The sequence below is a fragment of the Drosophila bipectinata genome, unplaced genomic scaffold (assembly GCF_030179905.1).
Source record: "Drosophila bipectinata strain 14024-0381.07 unplaced genomic scaffold, DbipHiC1v2 scaffold_301, whole genome shotgun sequence".
NCBI lineage: Eukaryota > Metazoa > Arthropoda > Insecta > Diptera > Drosophilidae > Drosophila > Drosophila bipectinata.
Genome location: NW_027222955.1, coordinates 61034 through 79175, shown reverse-complemented (window position 1 = coordinate 79175; position 18142 = coordinate 61034). Strand labels below are relative to the sequence as shown.

Sequence of the window (18142 nt, the reverse complement as noted above, 5' to 3'; positions counted from 1 at the left end):
TGTGGGCTGTGGGTGTTTGCGGCTTAAACACACACAAACACCAAAAACAAAACCGCATTCGTTGTCTTCTGGGGGCGGCCATAAAAAGTTTGGCCAAAAAAGCAACAACAAACCAAATGAAAAATGTCTGGAAAAGCGTAAATTGTATTCTCAGCAGTAGGTTCTTCCTGTATCCTGTAGAACAGAATTGTAAAGGATCTTTTATACTTGATCTAGATGATAAACTAAATGATAAACAAATCAAGTGAACTAAAATTCTTGATTGAAAAACACTTCTATATTTTCTATATTCTATATTTCTCTTCTATATTTTTTATAAATATTTTAAACTAAAATTAATAGATACAAAATATTCGTTACACCCATATTTGAGAGCCTTATTTCAGCGGGCAAGAAGTTCTGAGCATGCAAATTTGTGTACTTTGTGCGGGTGTGTTGCAGTAATTTAGTGGGGCATTTGAAATGTCAAGGCGCGGATGGTGGCAGCCAGGAAAGAAAGGGCTTAAACACGAGTCCTGGGGTAACTTAATGTACGACAAAAAACAATGCATATAAGCAAACATGAAGCTCGCATGTATGTGGCTTTTTCAGGAAGCGAATTGTAATTATAAAACACGCAAAGACTTCGTTGAGACTTCAGTAAACAACAAATTGTAAAACAAATTAAATTTTATAAAAATTGATATTGTTGGAAGAAAAAAATGGTATAAGACCTGAAATCAAAACTCAAGAGTAATGTATATTTCTACTGAAAAACTAAAAACAAACTAGAAAGTGGAAAGAGAAAAGCAAATCGTGACGTATTTTGATACTGTTGAATGGAATATTTCTATAGAATTGCATTTCCAATACAAGAGGACAGACAACGCCCAGGAATTCCATATAAAATGGAAAAAGGAGCGATAGGAATAGAAAAATATTAATACTACGCAGCATCAAACAGGACAAAAAGTTGGCCACGCTTGCCAAAGTTTTTTCCTCACTTCGGGAGAAGTTTTTATTTTTGGCTCGAAACTTTTGGTTGCCACTTGAGAAAAATAGCTGAATGGCAGAAGGAATGCAACTCTGGGCGACTGTAGACAGTCACTCACGAAAGTACACACACTTACACATGTGGCGGCAGGCACTGGGCATTCCCACTAAGAGTTAACTAAGAAATAAAGTTTTGTCAATAGGTTTAGATTGTTATTTACTTGTTGAGAGTTAAAAGAAATATTTTAAGGACAGAGTGTGTTACAAACAGACGCTTTCAAGCTTCACCTTGTCACGAAATTTAAAAAATAAAAACCCCTAATAAAATAAACAGCTTTTCATCCTATTATCATAAACGTATATCAAATATTTCCGACAAATTCCATTCGCTAGACCCCAACAACCACTGTGGAAACCATCCACAAAATCGCCAAATATTTTGTCCTCCCGGCAAAAGGACACGATGATCCGACAAGAAAAGGCCAGGCTCAAAGTGAGCCAAAAAATTCCTTGCAAGCCAATGTGTACTCCACATTCCGATGCCCCATGACTTCGTATCCCTCCCCTCTGAAAACTTGCTGAAATATGCACAAAAGAAATGGAATGAAGTGTAACGAAACTAGTCATGACACAATTTTTGATGCAAATTGCACAAGTCATGGCATTCAAGTGCCAATAGGGAAGCGATCAAATATCCCGCCCACTCACGGGCACAAAAACAAAATGGTCAATTCATAAAATTCCAACTCGAATAACATTATCGGCTCGTAAAAGGCGCCCTGCCTGCCGCCCTGCCTGCCATCCCTCTAGAAACTTAAAAATACGAGTATAAAAGTTTACACCCGTCTAACATTACATTTTTGCGGGAGAGAATGTCACCCACAAAAGTACACACCTAAACGAATTGAATCAATTGAATTGAATCGCCAAGCAAAGGTTCGAGTTTATTGCAACTCGCTACGTCGAAGGGAAAAATGTTTTTTTTTTCAATATTTTATTTGTGATACCTGGTACTTGGGAGAGGCTAAAGGTATATTTTATTTCTCTAAAGAATCTATTAAGGGTAACAAAAAAGGTTGATATTATTGTCAACATTAGAACTGATTACGAAAGGCTTTTCTATCTTTTTTCTAAGGCTTTTTTTCTTGAAAAGTGTCGGGTATCATATATGTATTCCTATAATTACTAGATATTTCCGAATTCGAAACCTATTTATTCCCCTGTCTAGAGCAACCCTTTTTTATAAAATACCCCAAAAACAAGGCCACAAGCATGCGAGGATATAAAATTGAATCGATGTCTCCTTCATCTGCGACAAAAAAAGAAACGAAATAGAAAAGTACGTGTGTCACGTCGAGTAGTTTCCCAATTTTAGTGGCTCCTCTGTTGCTTCAGCAATTTGCCCAATGATGCATTGCGGTAGCTTGATGTTTATGATTCGAAGAGATGAAGAGAAAAAAATAAAATTCACTTTCAGATCGAGTTGCAACCGAACCAAGCTCGAACCACTTAAATCACATACCATTCACCAGCAACTTAATCGAGAAACCTTGCAAGATAACCCTCGAACCAAAAAAAAAAATAAGAACAAACCAAACGAACTGAGAATTGGGGAAACTTTTGCAATTGAAACAACTCTGAGAGCAACTATTGTGCACTGAGCTGGCAGCTTTCGTATCTGTCTCTAATCCCTCTGAAGAAACTTTTTTTTTGGTTTATTTTTTTCTCGTATAAAAGTTGAAAACTCAACAAATGTTCCCCAGACAGCACAAGGAGGTTGTCAAAATCGCATTATTGATTCGTGTACATCGCAACATTTGTTGTTGATTTTGGTTCTCGTTAATGCGTGTGTCAGTCAGTTTTTTTTACGCAAACACAGTACTTAACATATCTGATTTTCTTTGATTGGAGGGTGGGAGTGTGATGAAATAAATGAAAACGATTAACAAACACGAAAAAACGCTCAGGATGTGTCTGCCTTGATAGCAGAAGCTTCCTTTTTACAAATCACTCACACCATTCCATCACTTTCCTTTTCCGTTTTCTGATATCTCGGAGGATAATGTTGCTTATACGTAATATTGCGTATACGCCTTGTTGTTGGAGTCGTTTAAGTAAGGAATTACAACTGCAAAAGCTAATTAATGAAATATGCATAAATACTCGAAAATATTTTTCAACTATAAGGGCAGACTCGCATATCGGTATCAGAATGTAAAACTTTCTAGTCTGGGAAACTTTAAAAGTTCAGGGGGCATGTGTGGCTGCAATGGAAATGCTTCCAAATCATGGGGCACAACAAGTTGCCACAACTTTTCATTATAAAAGCCGGCAGCAGCCGCAGTCTGTTCCCATTACAGTTGCCGGAGTTCCTAGAGGAATGAATGAACCAAAGGCCCAGCACCAGCAGCAGCACCAGCAGTAACTGAAGGACGAGAGCATTTGCTGAAAGGATGATAGGAGTCCTGGCTGATGGCCCGGAACGATCCTTTGATGGTTTCAACCAAACAGCAGCAGAAAACTAATGAACTCGTTCTGGTTTGTTGCTCCAACAAATATGTATAAATAGAAAAAACATAAATATAAAACAAGCCAAAAAATAAAATATGAGAAAAAACTGAAATATGTTGACAAAATGGTAAAAAGTTTCAGTCAAAAGTGCCTGCGTTCTGCATCATAAATATCTCATGTAATATCATGTAACTACGAGAAACAAGAAATTAAATACATGTGAAATATACATATATATATTTATAAAGTACCATTGAGGAAAGAGGACAAAGGATATTAAGCCACAAAATATTCCTCATTTCATTGCAATTTAAATTAAAAATGTTCTATTAGTATTTCAGCTTGTACTTAACAGTCCTTGAATGCAATTCAGCTAACTAGTCTTTTAGTAAAAACCATTGTTGAGTATAAACAATAATACTTTTTATCGCTTAATTGTCTCTTGTTTGTCGTCGTTTAGAGGACTCTTCTACTTGACGATTATTATTTTTATTTATTTTTTCTAAACAAGCATTCAGTGAGCTCTCGACAGATTTTGCTTGCTTTAGCTTTAGTTGAGTGCACTTGAGGGCAAAGTCAAATCCTCGGAGTTCTCCCCCAAACCGCCCACTTCAGCCAGTATTCGCCATATCCCATTCAAAAGCAAAAAATATATAAAAAAAAGAAATGAAAATAAAAATAAAAACCGGTTCACGTTCATTCATGCTCATTATCCTGTAGATTATTCGGTACTTAAAAGCGCTCATTGCGATAATAACGATGTTGTGCTGCAACCCAAGGACATTGACAGTGAACAAAAAAATAGTGACACCACCTAAAGTTTGTTAAGAATTTTTATATAAAAACATATATACAAAGTGATAGATTTTTACTTTAAAATATTAATAAATTACCTTCCATATCTGTTAAAACTTTAAATGTATTTTTTTAAGTCCATTTTTATTAATATTTTCTTTAATCATAAAACAGTGTATTTACCAAGCATGAAACCAAGTTAATGCAGTTTTGGCCTCGTCCTTGTTTTGATCTCCAAGTGTCCGGCACTGTCCTGTCCAGCTCCTCCTGATGGCTATGCTGCACTTGATATTTACCGTTTGAATGGGACTCGTCCTGAAGAACGCAGAAATCTCTCTTTGCCATTTAAAGCAGATTAAGGATTTGGCCCTTTAGCCCTTAGTATATATTTGGGGACTCTTTTGCGGGACTTAGAGCAGGACCTGTCCTGTTGGTAGCCCATTGAGAAGGAGACCTGGCTTTTGTTGTCGCCAGGAGTAGAAGTCCTTAGACTTGCACTGAACACTCTGTTTTTGTTGGGGCTGTCGTTTCGGCTTTTGTGGATTATTTCGCATTTACTGTGTGGCAAGTTCTTTCACTTACCTCACCTTACCACACACCATACCTCTTCGCTGCTCTCATACTTAGACCATTTTTCTTTAGCCAATTCAATGCCACCTTCCCTGATTTTCTGCTGCCAGCTTCAGTTAATTTTTGGCCATTTAAATGTTAAATATGGGATGAGGATTTATTTTATGCACTAAAAAAAATTAGGAAAATAAAGTGACAACATTTAGGGTACTATAATTTGGTAAATACTTTGGAATTTGACATATATATTTTTTAATATAATTTTTTTTTAATCTTTCAGACATATCTTAATATTTTTTTCGATGCCTTTAGGTATCTTTTGAAACAGTGACACGTATGAGAGTGCGTACTTGCCACTTGCTGGTCACCTAATCTCGTCAAGCATCCGCTGCTCACCAGGATTGTCGTCGCCCCCAGCCACCTCCCTCCCACCATCCAGCGCGACCTCAATATCCCCGTCCATCCGGATTCGGATCCGCATCCGCACCTGGACCTTCACCTGCCGCACCCATGCACCACCTCCTCTAATGGACCTTCTGCCTGTCAGGCTGTTGTCATCATCGCCGCTAATCCCCCACTTGAGTGGCAAATGCCGAGCCTTCGCATTTCGCCTTCGTATGCCCAAAACCTGGGACCCTGGACGCCGGACGACGGGCTCCGCTGATGATGATGTCCGGCTTAGGTAATGGCAATTTAATAAGCCCCTAAATGCTGCTGTCGCCCCGGGAGCTGCGTTTTGCACTCAGCCATCGGCGATTAGGGATATACTCCGTGTCATCAGAGCGAAGGCATTCAAGGATCACCGGGCAGGGCAAGGCCAAGTTTTTCGCGGAAATTAGGAATGGGATTTGCTTTTCAATGGCTGCTTTGTTTCGCGGCTTTGACAGATTGAGGTCACGGGTTAAATGGCTTTAAAGTCAACAAAGGGTCAAAGGACCCTACCTTCTGAGAAAATATTTATAGTTTTTAAAAATACTATTAACATGTTAAACAGCTCCCTCGAAACCAAAAATTAATTGGCCCTTTTGTAGATCTATTTTTCAACAATTCTACCTTTTTTTTGGGGGACTTTTTCTCTGTCATCGGAGACACCTGCTTTCCGGGCATTCCAGGCATATTTCACGTTCAGCCTTTATGGACAGGGGACAATACTAAACGTAGGATGATTTTGCATAGAGACCCCTGGGTCTCTGGGTAACCGAATAAAAAAAAGGCCAATTCACAGAGTCGACAAGCGTAAAATTGACAAACGTTCCCCGGCCGAAATGCATTCAGCATTACAACATACAAACAAAACTACCAGGTCTCTGGATTTTGGTGTTCACAATGGGCAAATGGGTGACAACAAGGACAAGAACAGGACACTGGGCCACCCGGGCTGACGCCCCCAATTGTTGCCTCACGCTGCTTGAGCCTGTTGACGATTGTTAGTGAGACATTGACTGAGTGTCCGTCCGGAGCAAGAGTTACCCGAAGGGCAATAGCTGTAGGTGGGAGGGCAGGGCGTAGGCGACTGCCGACCGGACGGACAGCTTAATGACATTCAAAGTGTCGAGAGGACTCCAACTGGTCAACAGAATCCTTCAGAGCAGAGATTGCTTCACTGAAAAAAAAATGATAAACACTTAAAATATACAACAATAAAATGGTTCTCCTTAAAAAGTAGTATAGTAATTTTTTAGGGAAGAAATATATTGATATTTAAATAATACTTTTGAATATTTTTCTCCTCTCAAGAATCTCCTATTTCTCTAATTTCTTTCGGTATCTTTGAAGTCACAATGTCCTTTTCTGGGGGGTGTGGGCTTGTTGGTCGGTGTCAGAGTGCATTCTTGTTGACTTACTGACACTTTGGACTCTGTCAGTAGATGGTACACACAGGCACCGACCGAATGCCCCAGCTCAGGAAATTAGTGCCACAAAAGGGTTGTCCAGACCCCCCATAGTTAGAAGATGCAGGGCCACTGCTCATTATTCAGCTCATTTGCATGCATTTCATTCGGAGTTTTTATTAAAGGACACATCCTATTTGTTCACTTAATGAGTTTCTTAGTCATGTTCCTATTTTGTTTTTTATTTGATCTAAACACTCTCTTATATTTCAATTATTTATTGAAAATATATGAAACAATCTCAATGAAATTACTCCATTCTCTGGTAGTTTCACTTCCAATTATCTTCAGCATTATCCTTCTGTCAGCATTTGTGCCTCACCTCGAATGCCAGGTGTGTTACCAGAAATCTCCTTAACAAATACCTGATACCCGGAGTGACGGAGACCAAAACACATGCAACAAACGAGCAGAGATTTGCTGGCTTGATCTCTGGTCACTGCATTCTGGTTAGGACAATGCCAAAAACACGAGAACAACATCTGCTAAGTTTGGCTCCTGTTTTCACCCACCCCACCCGTCCTCAACTAAGAGTCCTAGAGTCCCCCAGTCTTGTCTTTTGTGTTGTGGCCCATGTAATCGCATTTGGTCAGCTTCGGACCAAAGTCCAGACGAATGCAATTTACTGGGAGGAACTTGTTTAAATAGATTTTTCCAGGACACTCCCAAAAAAAAAAAAAAAATGCAGATTCAAATGGAGATGCAGCTGTGAAGGATGAAAGGCAAAATAAATGTCTGCAGGATGCTGTTTTTTTTTGGGATGGGTTTTTGTGCAGGACATGCTGGCATAATTTTTAGCTTTTTGTGACACTGACTGGCTTTTGTAATTAAATTGTCAATTGGTAGTCACGCATTGTTGATTACAAATTGAATTAATTTACATGAAAATAAGCTTTCCGATTGTCAGTTTTGTGTTTTGAACTTTTTACTTTAAAGACAAACAATATCTTAAAGTTTAATCAATTGCTTGGCCTTCCGTTTCCGTAATTTATGTTAAAGACATTTGCAATAATGACTAGCACATTGTCTGGAAACTGCCCTCATAAGCCCTCATAAATCCAGAAATGCTCATTAAGTTTCTTGCCGACTTAGCAATTGAAACGATTTAAATTGCCAATTGAAATACCCACTCAATCGAAGGACCCAATGCCTCTAATGAGCAAAGTCCAAGACTAGGACACGACAGGATGAGAAGCATTGCCATTGCCGATTCTGAACCTAATTGCATTTAAATTGCCACTCGTGTTATGTTAACAAATAATTAGTTGCCCAGTGGGCTAGAACCCAGACAGAAATGGCTCGAAGGGGGCATGACCGTCGGCAATTTACCCAAAGACAAGGACACACCCTGCCGACACACTCTCAACCCTACCAACTGCAGATACAGATACATAGTCGTACTGTCAGATACGCAGACAAGGAACCACAACAGCGGCGGCGGCATTACCTCATTTGCATAAACTGCGCTGCGGCACTTGAGGCCAAATGCGGATTGAGGACTAGAATCCTTTGGAGTTACTGTAACGGATTAAGATACTCATGCATGTGCGGAATTCTAACTTACAATGAATCTGGGCAATCCGTTTAAGTAATTGAACTGGAATCGCATGGTTTATATTTCGAAATTTTCTTTATTTTTGGATTTAAAGTTTGAGCGAGTAGAAAAGTTTTCAATCTGATGGTAGCTCAATCTATTACAGACTTAAACTTTACAAAAGATGTTATTTTTCTATCCCAGATTTGATAACCTCATACCTAGAGAGAACTATTTTTATTCTTTAGATTTGTATCCATTTTTAAACCTGTTTTTGTTGTCAAACTACTCCATGGACAAATTTAATCCTAGGAAACAAAATTCAGCCAAATTGACGATTTATAGAGAAGTTATAGAGGTTTTATTCTGCTATAACAGGGGCTTCCTTCAGTGCTTTGTTTTAGGGCTCCCAAAAATATGCAACAAAATTGTATTTTACTGTTCCTTATTGTTATATCTGCTAATTGTGTAATCAATTGATTACACAATAATTATTTAATTTAAACAACCTTGTAAATGAAAATATATACATATATGATTGTCTAAATATTGTTTTTGTTGAATTGTTTTTGTAAAATCAAAACTTAACTTTAGCACAAGTCAACAACTTTAGAATGACAAACTTGGCTGCCCATTCAGCCATAAAAAATTCATTGAAATTCAATGAATTGTGGCAATTTGCCAGCCGACTTGTCAGACTGGCTGTAATGCACACAAATTAATTATTTGCAAGAAAGCAAAACAATAGCAAGCCCATGGTAATCACATCAAGCTCAACAGGAAGACGATGGAATAGGAAACGGAAGTAGTTCCTACCCTATATATGCATGTAGGAGTATAGAGGAATGTGTTAAAATCTCTAAAGATTAAATTGGTTTTACAGCCAGCGACAGACATGTTTGATGATGATGAAGGTACAGAGGAGGTGGCTTTTTGGGGCATGCTGGCAGGAAGCGAAGGTGCAGGTCATCAATATCCTGTCAAGCGCAACAAGGTAAATTTTCACAGGTTCTAAGTAATTTACCGTGGATAACTATGCGAAGGATAATAATGAAAATTAGATATTATCTACAGATAAGTTCTAATTAATGTTAAATATTAAATAATAAAATAAAGAAAAAGTTCCTTAAACAAGGTTTCTGTTTCGTGTTTTTTTTTTTGTTTTATGACAAATATTTTCATTTAAAAAATATTTAAAAAAAGAGTGATTTAAATAGTAAAAGTATTTATAAAACATAAAAAAGTCTAAAATAAATCCACAGTGCTACGATAGTTCAATACAAAATTTCCCTCTAAGCCCCGAAACTCCCTGTCCCCCCAAAAAACGCAACGAAGCATGCCAAAATTTGGCTAATACGGAATGCAGGCTAAGAAATTCAAAGTGCATAGATTAAAGCGCAATGAAATCGGGCAAGGGCAATGGGAAAGAGCCGGCAAGAAACTAGGGGGAGGTGGGTTTCCTTTTTTGTCCCCCCACCCTGCAGCCCAAGCCCACTTCTGCCACTTGGACCTGCCACCACAGGCCCCCCCTGACCCCAGAAACCTCCACCATTCGCTTCACCTCTGGCAAGACGAAAGCAAACTTAATGCAATCAAGCTTAATGCAGCGCAACGGCTGCCAGACGATGGGGCAGGAAGGGAGTAGTTTCAGACGCCGAGGCAAAGTGAATCCTTTGGGTATACCTGCGGTGAATTTTTAAGCAATTTACATAATAATTATCGAGCCAGAGCTGCAAGTCGAAGAAGCCCAGGGAGAGCCAAGCCGAAAAGGAATCCACCCCACAATTATCGAACAAAACTTTCGGCCCAGCTAGGACTAGGCTTTGTCTTGCCATAAATTGAAATTGAATATTCAATAACTTAAGAAGTACCTAGAAAACACTCAAGCTGTCATAAGGCTTTCTTCAACAATAGGGAAGTTTCTATAATCAAACGATAAGCATAATTAAAAGTAAAAATCTACACGGTTATGTTAACTAACGTACGTATTCTAAGATTATAAATTTATACTATTTTTAAATTACGCTGAAAACCTAAAAACTCAAGCCGATAACTGCCAGTTTTTAAAATTCTGTGAATCAAAGGCGTAATTTTCTATTATCCTTACAGAAATATCTTCTTTACAGAAAAATGCATATCCCACAAAAAATGTAGCCATTTGTTAACTTCCAAATAATACGAACATACTGCTGCAAAAAACTACCAACTTCTAGAAAAGAAATAAAACTTTAAGTCAATCAGGAAAAAGAGTTTTCCAAAAGCGTTTGCAACAAATCCGAGCGCCAAGAAGGATTTTCAAAAATATTTGACATTTACATTGCGCACAGCACGCGAAAAAGGACACTGATGATGTCTAGGAATGCAAGGACAAAGGACGAAGAACGGGGAAAAAAAGTAAAGAAAAAGGTAAAGGAAGGGAGGGCGCTTGTTTAACTTAAATTGCTTTGCTCTGGCAGCGGCGTTGGTGCTGGCACTGGAGAGATGGCGAAACAAAAGCCAAACAACTGCAACTTTGCTCAATGCGCTTCCGTTTCCGCTACCCACTTGAAGCATCCGTGCCGCACCACCCACCGCATCCCACACAGCATCCATACCCCGAATCCAAGTCTTTGGCGAAACTCCTTGGTTCTGCCCAAAGTTTGGCATTGTTGTCTTTGGCTGTTGCTTGTGGCAATCACTTTCATTCGTTTTCCCCCAGTTTTCCAACCAGTTTTCCGCCCACTTTTCTGCCCAGCCCCTTCGGAAAACCGCCAAACACTTCCGTTTATCACCCCTCCTGCTCGCTCACCTTATACTCCTTCACGCCCTTTGTAACAAAGTTTATGTACAAAGTTTAGTTTCTTTTGGCTTGGAAAATGCATTTTCCAACGTCAGCTTGATTTACCCCATGGAATTGCATACGTTTTTTGATTGAGCAATTAGGGCAACGAGCAGAAAGGGGCTGCTGGAATGGCGCAGGGGTATTGTTGATTGCTTTTCAAATTTCATTTAAAGTGTCAGGCACACCCGACTATATATTCCATTTTCATAATTTGACAGGCTTTTGCGGGACAGTTTTCGGCTTTGGATTTCAATTGTGGCAGCTTCCCGAATACGAGTGGCAGTCGCAGGTGAGGCACACAAGGCACGTTGGGAAATGTGGTGCTGCCAAGTGGTTTTACGTGTGTTTCACAGGCTTACTGACCCACCCACGTGATGAATGGACCTGGCAGTGGCTGACATTGCACTGACCACAGAAATGATTAGTGGTTGCCATGATTTTTGTTCGCATGATGGCTGAAACCAGTTATGGTCTGAAATTATAGCAATGCAAACATATTTTTGGATGAGATTAAAAGGCGTGTTTGGAATTCCATACTATTTTTGATATTTTTATGGAATTTGTGCTATGAGTTTTAAATGGTGACTTTTTCTCGGCTCTTAGTTTCGAATATTTGTTTTAAATGCTTTATTTAATATCTTAAAAAATACTTTTATTTCAACTAAGAATTTTAAATAAGAGTCTATCCTTGAAAAGGTGACGTGACAGCTCAGATCCAGTATCAGTTTCATTTTCGATAAGTTAATTGTGGAATTCGCTTGCCAAGCAATGACATTAAAAGCCAAACGCTTAATTGCAACTGCCAATCGGCAGCAGACTCCTCCTACCACTTCTCAGACTTCAGGCCCTTCTTTTTAGCCATTTCCACAACAATTTCGCCACATTGGCTTATCACACGTTGGCGTTTTCCTGGCCCCTTTGCGAAAATGCTAACCGCAGTAGGGGAAAAAGAGAAAAACCACAAAGGGGGCGGGATAGAAAGAGGATTAAACCAAAAAAAAAAAAAGCAAGTAAGCCATTTTACTCGTTAACTGCTAATTCAGTGGAGAAAGTACAGTAAGAACAAGCCAAGAACATAAGTTTTAGCCAAGTTTATAGCTTATAAATATGCAAAGCAAAAAGGGGTTATTAATTGTATAAATAGCCATGACTAATTTTAATTTTTATGTACTAAGCCAATTACCACTGTACTTTTCCAGTTTTCAATTCGAGTAGGAGTTTGTGTAGAGCTGCAAACGTGCCAGAATGCAGCTAATAACAAAGCGCCAATGCCGACACAACACATTTGCACATCAAATTAGATTTAATTTCGCCAAAAAACAACAAAAAATTTCTCTTTTTAGCACGAAACCGAAAAAAAGGCAACAAAATCGGCAAATGGCTAAATGGAAAACTCAACCCACACGACACAATGTCGGCACGCAAAGACTACAAAACCCAAGAAAAAATGTGACAACCAACAGACAAAAAGTCGTAAAGATGCCAAAAACATACTCGAAATGGAGTCACGTGTCCCCTACGTTCAAATTACTCCACTGGGAGTACACTCACATATGCACACAAATGCAAGGAATGCCTTCTATAGGAGTCTTTGGAGAGTAGTTTTCTTTAGCTGGGATCCTACACATGTCTATAGAATGGTCGAACCATTATTTATTGCTCGCCAATGCACTAAGCTTAAATTTAAATTCTTGGCGCCTTGTCGATATTTACCAACACTTAAATGTTAGCTAACAGTGTTTATTTTAACAGACATATGTTAGGTAATTTATTTGTTGTAGAATTAAAAATTTTCTTAAAATAACTAAAAAGCTAATAACTTACCACTTTTAAAGTATAAGATGATATTTTTTAAATTGTGAAAGGTCTTTTCTCTTTTAAATTCTCCTAAAATGGCAATTCTTTACCAAGTCTTTATTTAAAATCCATTGTAGACAAGGTAATTCCACTTCCATTTAATTGACTGCCATTCCCAACTAAAAGAGATTTCCAAAGTCTCGTTTTGCCTTTTCTTATATGCATTTTCTTGTGGGTATTAAATGAAAATCATTAGTTTTCATTTCTGGCATTTGGTGTGGGTGGTCACCGCTTTTTTGAATTGCAAATGTGGACTATTCCTGTGCATTCCCCACATGTGGTAGGGCAGGACTTTTCTAGACCTTGCACGGATGCCTTGGAAAGTCTTGGTCCTGCTGATTGCGCAAGGATATTATGGTAATTCAAAATCAACCATCAGATTAGAAAGAACGTTTTTTTTTGGCATTCATAAAAATTGAACATGCACAATGGTGTAAGTACAAAGAATAAATAGGGTAGCTTTCTAATTACCTAAAAATGTTAGTCAATGTTGCAGCTGTGGTTAATGATGATCAATGCTTAGTAAGTAAATTATCTTTTGGGAATTCAGACACAAAGCTAGGTCCATCTATAAACAAAGAAAATAAAATTATCTACAGTAATTTAAGCAATTAACCAAAATAAGTCTTAAGTTCTACCTAAAAGGGATAGGCAGTTTAATTGATTTTCTATTTTGGGTATAAAAGCAGCCACAAATTCGGGAAATCTTCACAAACCAAGTCCAAATGCTGCGGAAACTATTTCGATTCCTTTTAGCCCTAATCAGTTTTAAACTGGGCTCAACATATGACAAATTTGCAACCGAATTTAAGAATGGTTTGTTATAATCAAAATAAAATTAATACCTGATAAAAAAATTATACAATGTATTTGCAGGAAACCCAAACGATATTCCAATCAACACGAGTCCTTTTGTCAGGATCGGTAATGGATACTATTTCATTAGCACTCAGACAGCCAACTGGTTTATGGCCTATGAAATCTGCCGAAAACTGGGATCCGAATTGGTGACATTTGAGACCCCAGAGGAGTACTGTGATATTCAGGCCCATTTGCAAAAAAAAGTATTAAAAGGAAACACAGTAATGTACTGGACATCAGGCAACGATCTGGGCAAGAGCGGGGTCCACAATTGGTTCTCCAATGCCAAGCCCATAAAAATTAAAGGATGGGCTAAAGGACAACCCGACAATTACCAAAACAAAGAACGATGTGTCTATATGTCATCCAAAGATCAATATTTTATGAGCGATGGTCGATGTGAATATTACAAGAGATATATCTGTGAGGCTCCTCAGCAAGAAACAATATCAATCGTTGTGTGGAAATAATAGAATAGTTTGTATTTATTAATGTATGTAAAGTATAAATATTTTATATCGAAATAAAACAAAATCTGCGTGATTAAGAAACATCTCAATTAAACTCTAATCATAACCTTTCACTTAACATGAATTCCTTGATAATTGCTATCTAAAAAACCCTTTTATCTTTTAATTTTGGGCGCTAATTTTTGCGAACAAACATTCATTGCAAAATTATCAAGAATTTCTGATAAAAAATGGGTATAAATAAGTTTCCACATCTTCGACTGTTAGTCAGAAAAAAAAGTGAAATGTTGAAGATATTCGTTAAACTCCTGCTCTTTTTGTTTAGTTTTGAACTAAGCTGGGGACATAAATATGCAGCAGAAATAATAACCGGTAAATGAAACTATTTAAACAAATTTAAAAAATTTTTAAAATATATTAATATTTTTAGGAAATCCCAATCAAGTTCCAATTGACTTGAGCCCGTTTGTTAAGATTCGGGATGGTTTCTATTTCTTTGGAGCGGAACATGTAAACTGGTATGTGGCCTATGAAAAATGCCGTAAAATGGAAGCCGACCTGGTGACCTTCGAGACTCCTGAGGAATTCGATGCCATTGCCGCCTATTTGAAGTCCATAGGAGTAAGATCCGAACACTGGACATCGGGAAATGATTTGGGAAAAACAGGAACCCACAATTGGTTTACGAATGCCCAGCCGATTAATATTAATCGATGGGCTCCCAAGCAACCGGATAATGCTGGAGGAAAAGAACATTGTATACATTTGGGCTATATATATGAGAGTTCCACGGAAATTCAGCTGAACGATCGTCCTTGCAGTGGCCATGACAAGAGCTTGTTTAAATATATCTGCGAAGCTGAAAAGCCAGAAACAATAACTTTTGTTGTCTGGAAATAAGAAATTTTACCATTTTTGATAGTTTCAAAAATCTATTAATATTATTATTCTGAACATGCTTTCTGTTTTAATTAAAAATATTTAAAAAATAAAAAGGAAAGCTAACTTCGGGCTAACTTCCTGAGACGAAATATTAAAAAACAAATTGGAGTTTTCCCCTATATGAACCACAGTGATAGCTATATCTTCCCCAATCCTGATCCGATTCTCAAGCGGAGTACCTTAAACGATTTCTGGATCGATTCTCCACCATTCTGCATCAAAATCCTGAGACAAAATATTTTTTAGATTTTTTGTCCATTTTTCATAATGAGATCCCTTGAAAATGTGGTTTTCCCCATATGGCCCACAGGGATGGCTATATCTTCCCTAATCCTCATCCGATTCTTAAGCAGAGTACCTTAAACGATTTCTGGATATTTTTTAGATTTTTTGTCAATTTTTCTTGAGGGATCCCTTGAAATTGGGGTTTTTCCCTATATGGCCCACAGGGATGGCTATATCTTGCCCAATCCTGATCTGATTCTCAAGCGGAGTACCTTAAACGATTTCTGGATCGATTCTCCACCATTCTGCATCACAATCCTAAGATAAAATATTTTTTAGATTTTTTGTCCATTTTTCATGATGGGATCCCTTGAAAATGTGGTTTTCCCCATATGGCCCACAGGGATGGCTATATCTTCCCCAATCCTGATCCGATTCTCAAGCGGAGTACCTTAAACGATTTCTGGATCGATTCTCCACCATTCTGCATCAAAATCCTGAGACAAAATATTTTTTAGATTTTTTGTCCATTTTTCATGATGGGATCCCTTGAAAATGTGGTTTTCCCCATATGGCCCACAGGGATGGCTATATCTTCCCTAATCCTCATCCGATTCTTAAGCAGAGTACCTTAAACGATTTCTGGATCGATTCTCCACCATTCTGCATCAAAATTCAAAGAAAAAATATTTTTGAAATTTTTTTTAAATTTAAATTTGTTCAAATTAAAGTATGACCGTTTGAAATGTATGCAGCAAAGACACAAACCGTTTCAAATACGACAAATATCGATATAATTATATTTTCAACAACCCTAATTTCATGCCGGCATGCAACAAACATATTTCATCGCGAAATAAATACTTATAAATAGCAGCTGACTAGATTAATCAGAAAAAGTAATTCCCCTAAGCTGTGCGATGGTGGTGCGTCCTTATAACGATGAGCTGAAGTACCTGGAGAAGATCAGCGACCACTGCTGGCGCATCAAGAAGGGCTTCCAGCCGAACATGAATGTGGAAGGATGTTTCTACGTGAACAGCCGACTGGAGCGGCTGATGCTGGAAGAGCTGAAGAACTCATGTCGTCCGGGAGCTGTCGGGGGCTTTCTGCCCGGCGTCAAGCAAATAGCCAATGTGGCCGCCTTGCCCGGCATAGTGGGACGCTCCATAGGTCTCCCGGACATCCATTCTGGATACGGATTTGCCATCGGCAACATGGCAGCCTTTGACATGGACGACCCCCTGTCCGTAGTGAGTCCCGGTGGCGTGGGCTTCGACATCAACTGCGGTGTTCGTCTGCTCCGAACCAACCTTTATGAGCGAGATGTGCAGCCGGTAAAGGAGCAGCTGGCCCAGTCGCTGTTCGATCACATTCCCGTGGGTGTGGGCTCGAAGGGAATCATCCCGATGAATGCTCGTGACCTGGAGGAAGCCCTTGAAATGGGCATGGACTGGTCCCTGCGCGAGGGTTACGTCTGGGCCGAGGACAAGGAACACTGCGAAGAGTATGGACGAATGCTGAACGCCGATCCTGCCAAGGTTAGCATGCGGGCCAAGAAACGAGGACTTCCCCAGCTGGGAACGTTGGGAGCGGGTAATCACTATGCGGAGATTCAGGTGGTGGACGAGATCTACGATAAGTGGAGCGCCTCGAAGATGGGCATTGAGGAAAAAGGCCAGGTGGTGGTGATGATTCACTCGGGCAGCCGTGGCTTCGGCCATCAGGTGGCCACCGATGCTCTGGTGCAAATGGAGAAGGCCATGAAACGGGACAAGATTGAAACGAATGACCGACAGCTGGCCTGCGCTCGTATCAACTCCGTGGAGGGTCAGGACTACCTCAAGGCCATGGCGGCAGCGGCCAACTTTGCTTGGGTCAACCGCAGCTCCATGACCTTCCTTACGCGGCAGGCCTTTGCGAAAATGTTCAACACCACTCCGGATGATCTCGACATGCACGTAATCTACGACGTTTCACACAACATTGCCAAGGTGGAGAACCACATAGTCGATGGAAAGGAGCGCAAGTTGCTGGTCCACCGTAAAGGCTCCACTCGCGCCTTTCCCCCACATCACCCACTCATCCCTGTGGACTACCAGCTCACGGGACAGCCAGTCCTAGTGGGCGGAACCATGGGCACCTGCAGCTATGTCCTCACTGGTACAGAGCAGGGTATGCAGGAAACCTTTGGCAGCACCTGCCATGGAGCGGTGAGTTCTTTGAAAAAAACCCCCTAATGTTGATATATTTCTAATATAATCTTTCTATCCATAGGGTCGTGCTCTCTCCCGTGCCAAGTCTCGCCGGAATATCGACTACAAAGAGGTGCTCGATAAGCTGGACCAGATCGGTATTGCCATTCGCGTGGCCTCGCCCAAGTTAGTCATGGAGGAGGCCCCCGAGTCGTACAAGGACGTGACCGATGTAGTGGACACCTGCCATGCGGCGGGTATTAGCAAAAAGTGCATAAAAATGCGACCCATTGCGGTCATCAAGGGCTGAGATTATTATAATTTATTTATATACGATTGAATCAAGGAAGATATAAAAATATTTTATACATTTATAATAGTAATCCATGTTATTTTTGAATTTACCCGCCAAGCGGCTAACAGAGCTTTGGGAAATGCAAAGAGAAGACAAGCTAACAGCTCTGTTCGGCGCCACTACCACTTGTTATCCAACGAGC

The 18142-nt window shown here is 39.4% G+C and overlaps 2 protein-coding genes across 2 annotated transcripts; both read left to right on the top strand.

Annotated features, from left to right (window-relative positions):
* Positions 1-14567: 14567 nt before the first annotated feature.
* On the top strand, positions 14568-15183 carry LOC108126623 (C-type lectin 37Da-like). The gene is made up of 2 exons (XM_017243278.3): positions 14568-14655; positions 14714-15183. The coding sequence occupies exons 1-2, from the start codon at positions 14568-14570 to the stop codon at positions 15181-15183; spliced, it is 558 nt and encodes a 185-aa protein (XP_017098767.3).
* Positions 15184-16229: 1046 nt separating this feature from the next.
* LOC138927537 (RNA-splicing ligase RtcB homolog) lies at positions 16230-18065 on the top strand. The gene is made up of 2 exons (XM_070282794.1): positions 16230-17663; positions 17728-18065. The coding sequence occupies exons 1-2, from the start codon at positions 16371-16373 to the stop codon at positions 17953-17955; spliced, it is 1521 nt and encodes a 506-aa protein (XP_070138895.1). The 5' UTR covers positions 16230-16370; the 3' UTR covers positions 17956-18065.
* The last annotated feature ends 77 nt before the right edge of the window (positions 18066-18142 follow it).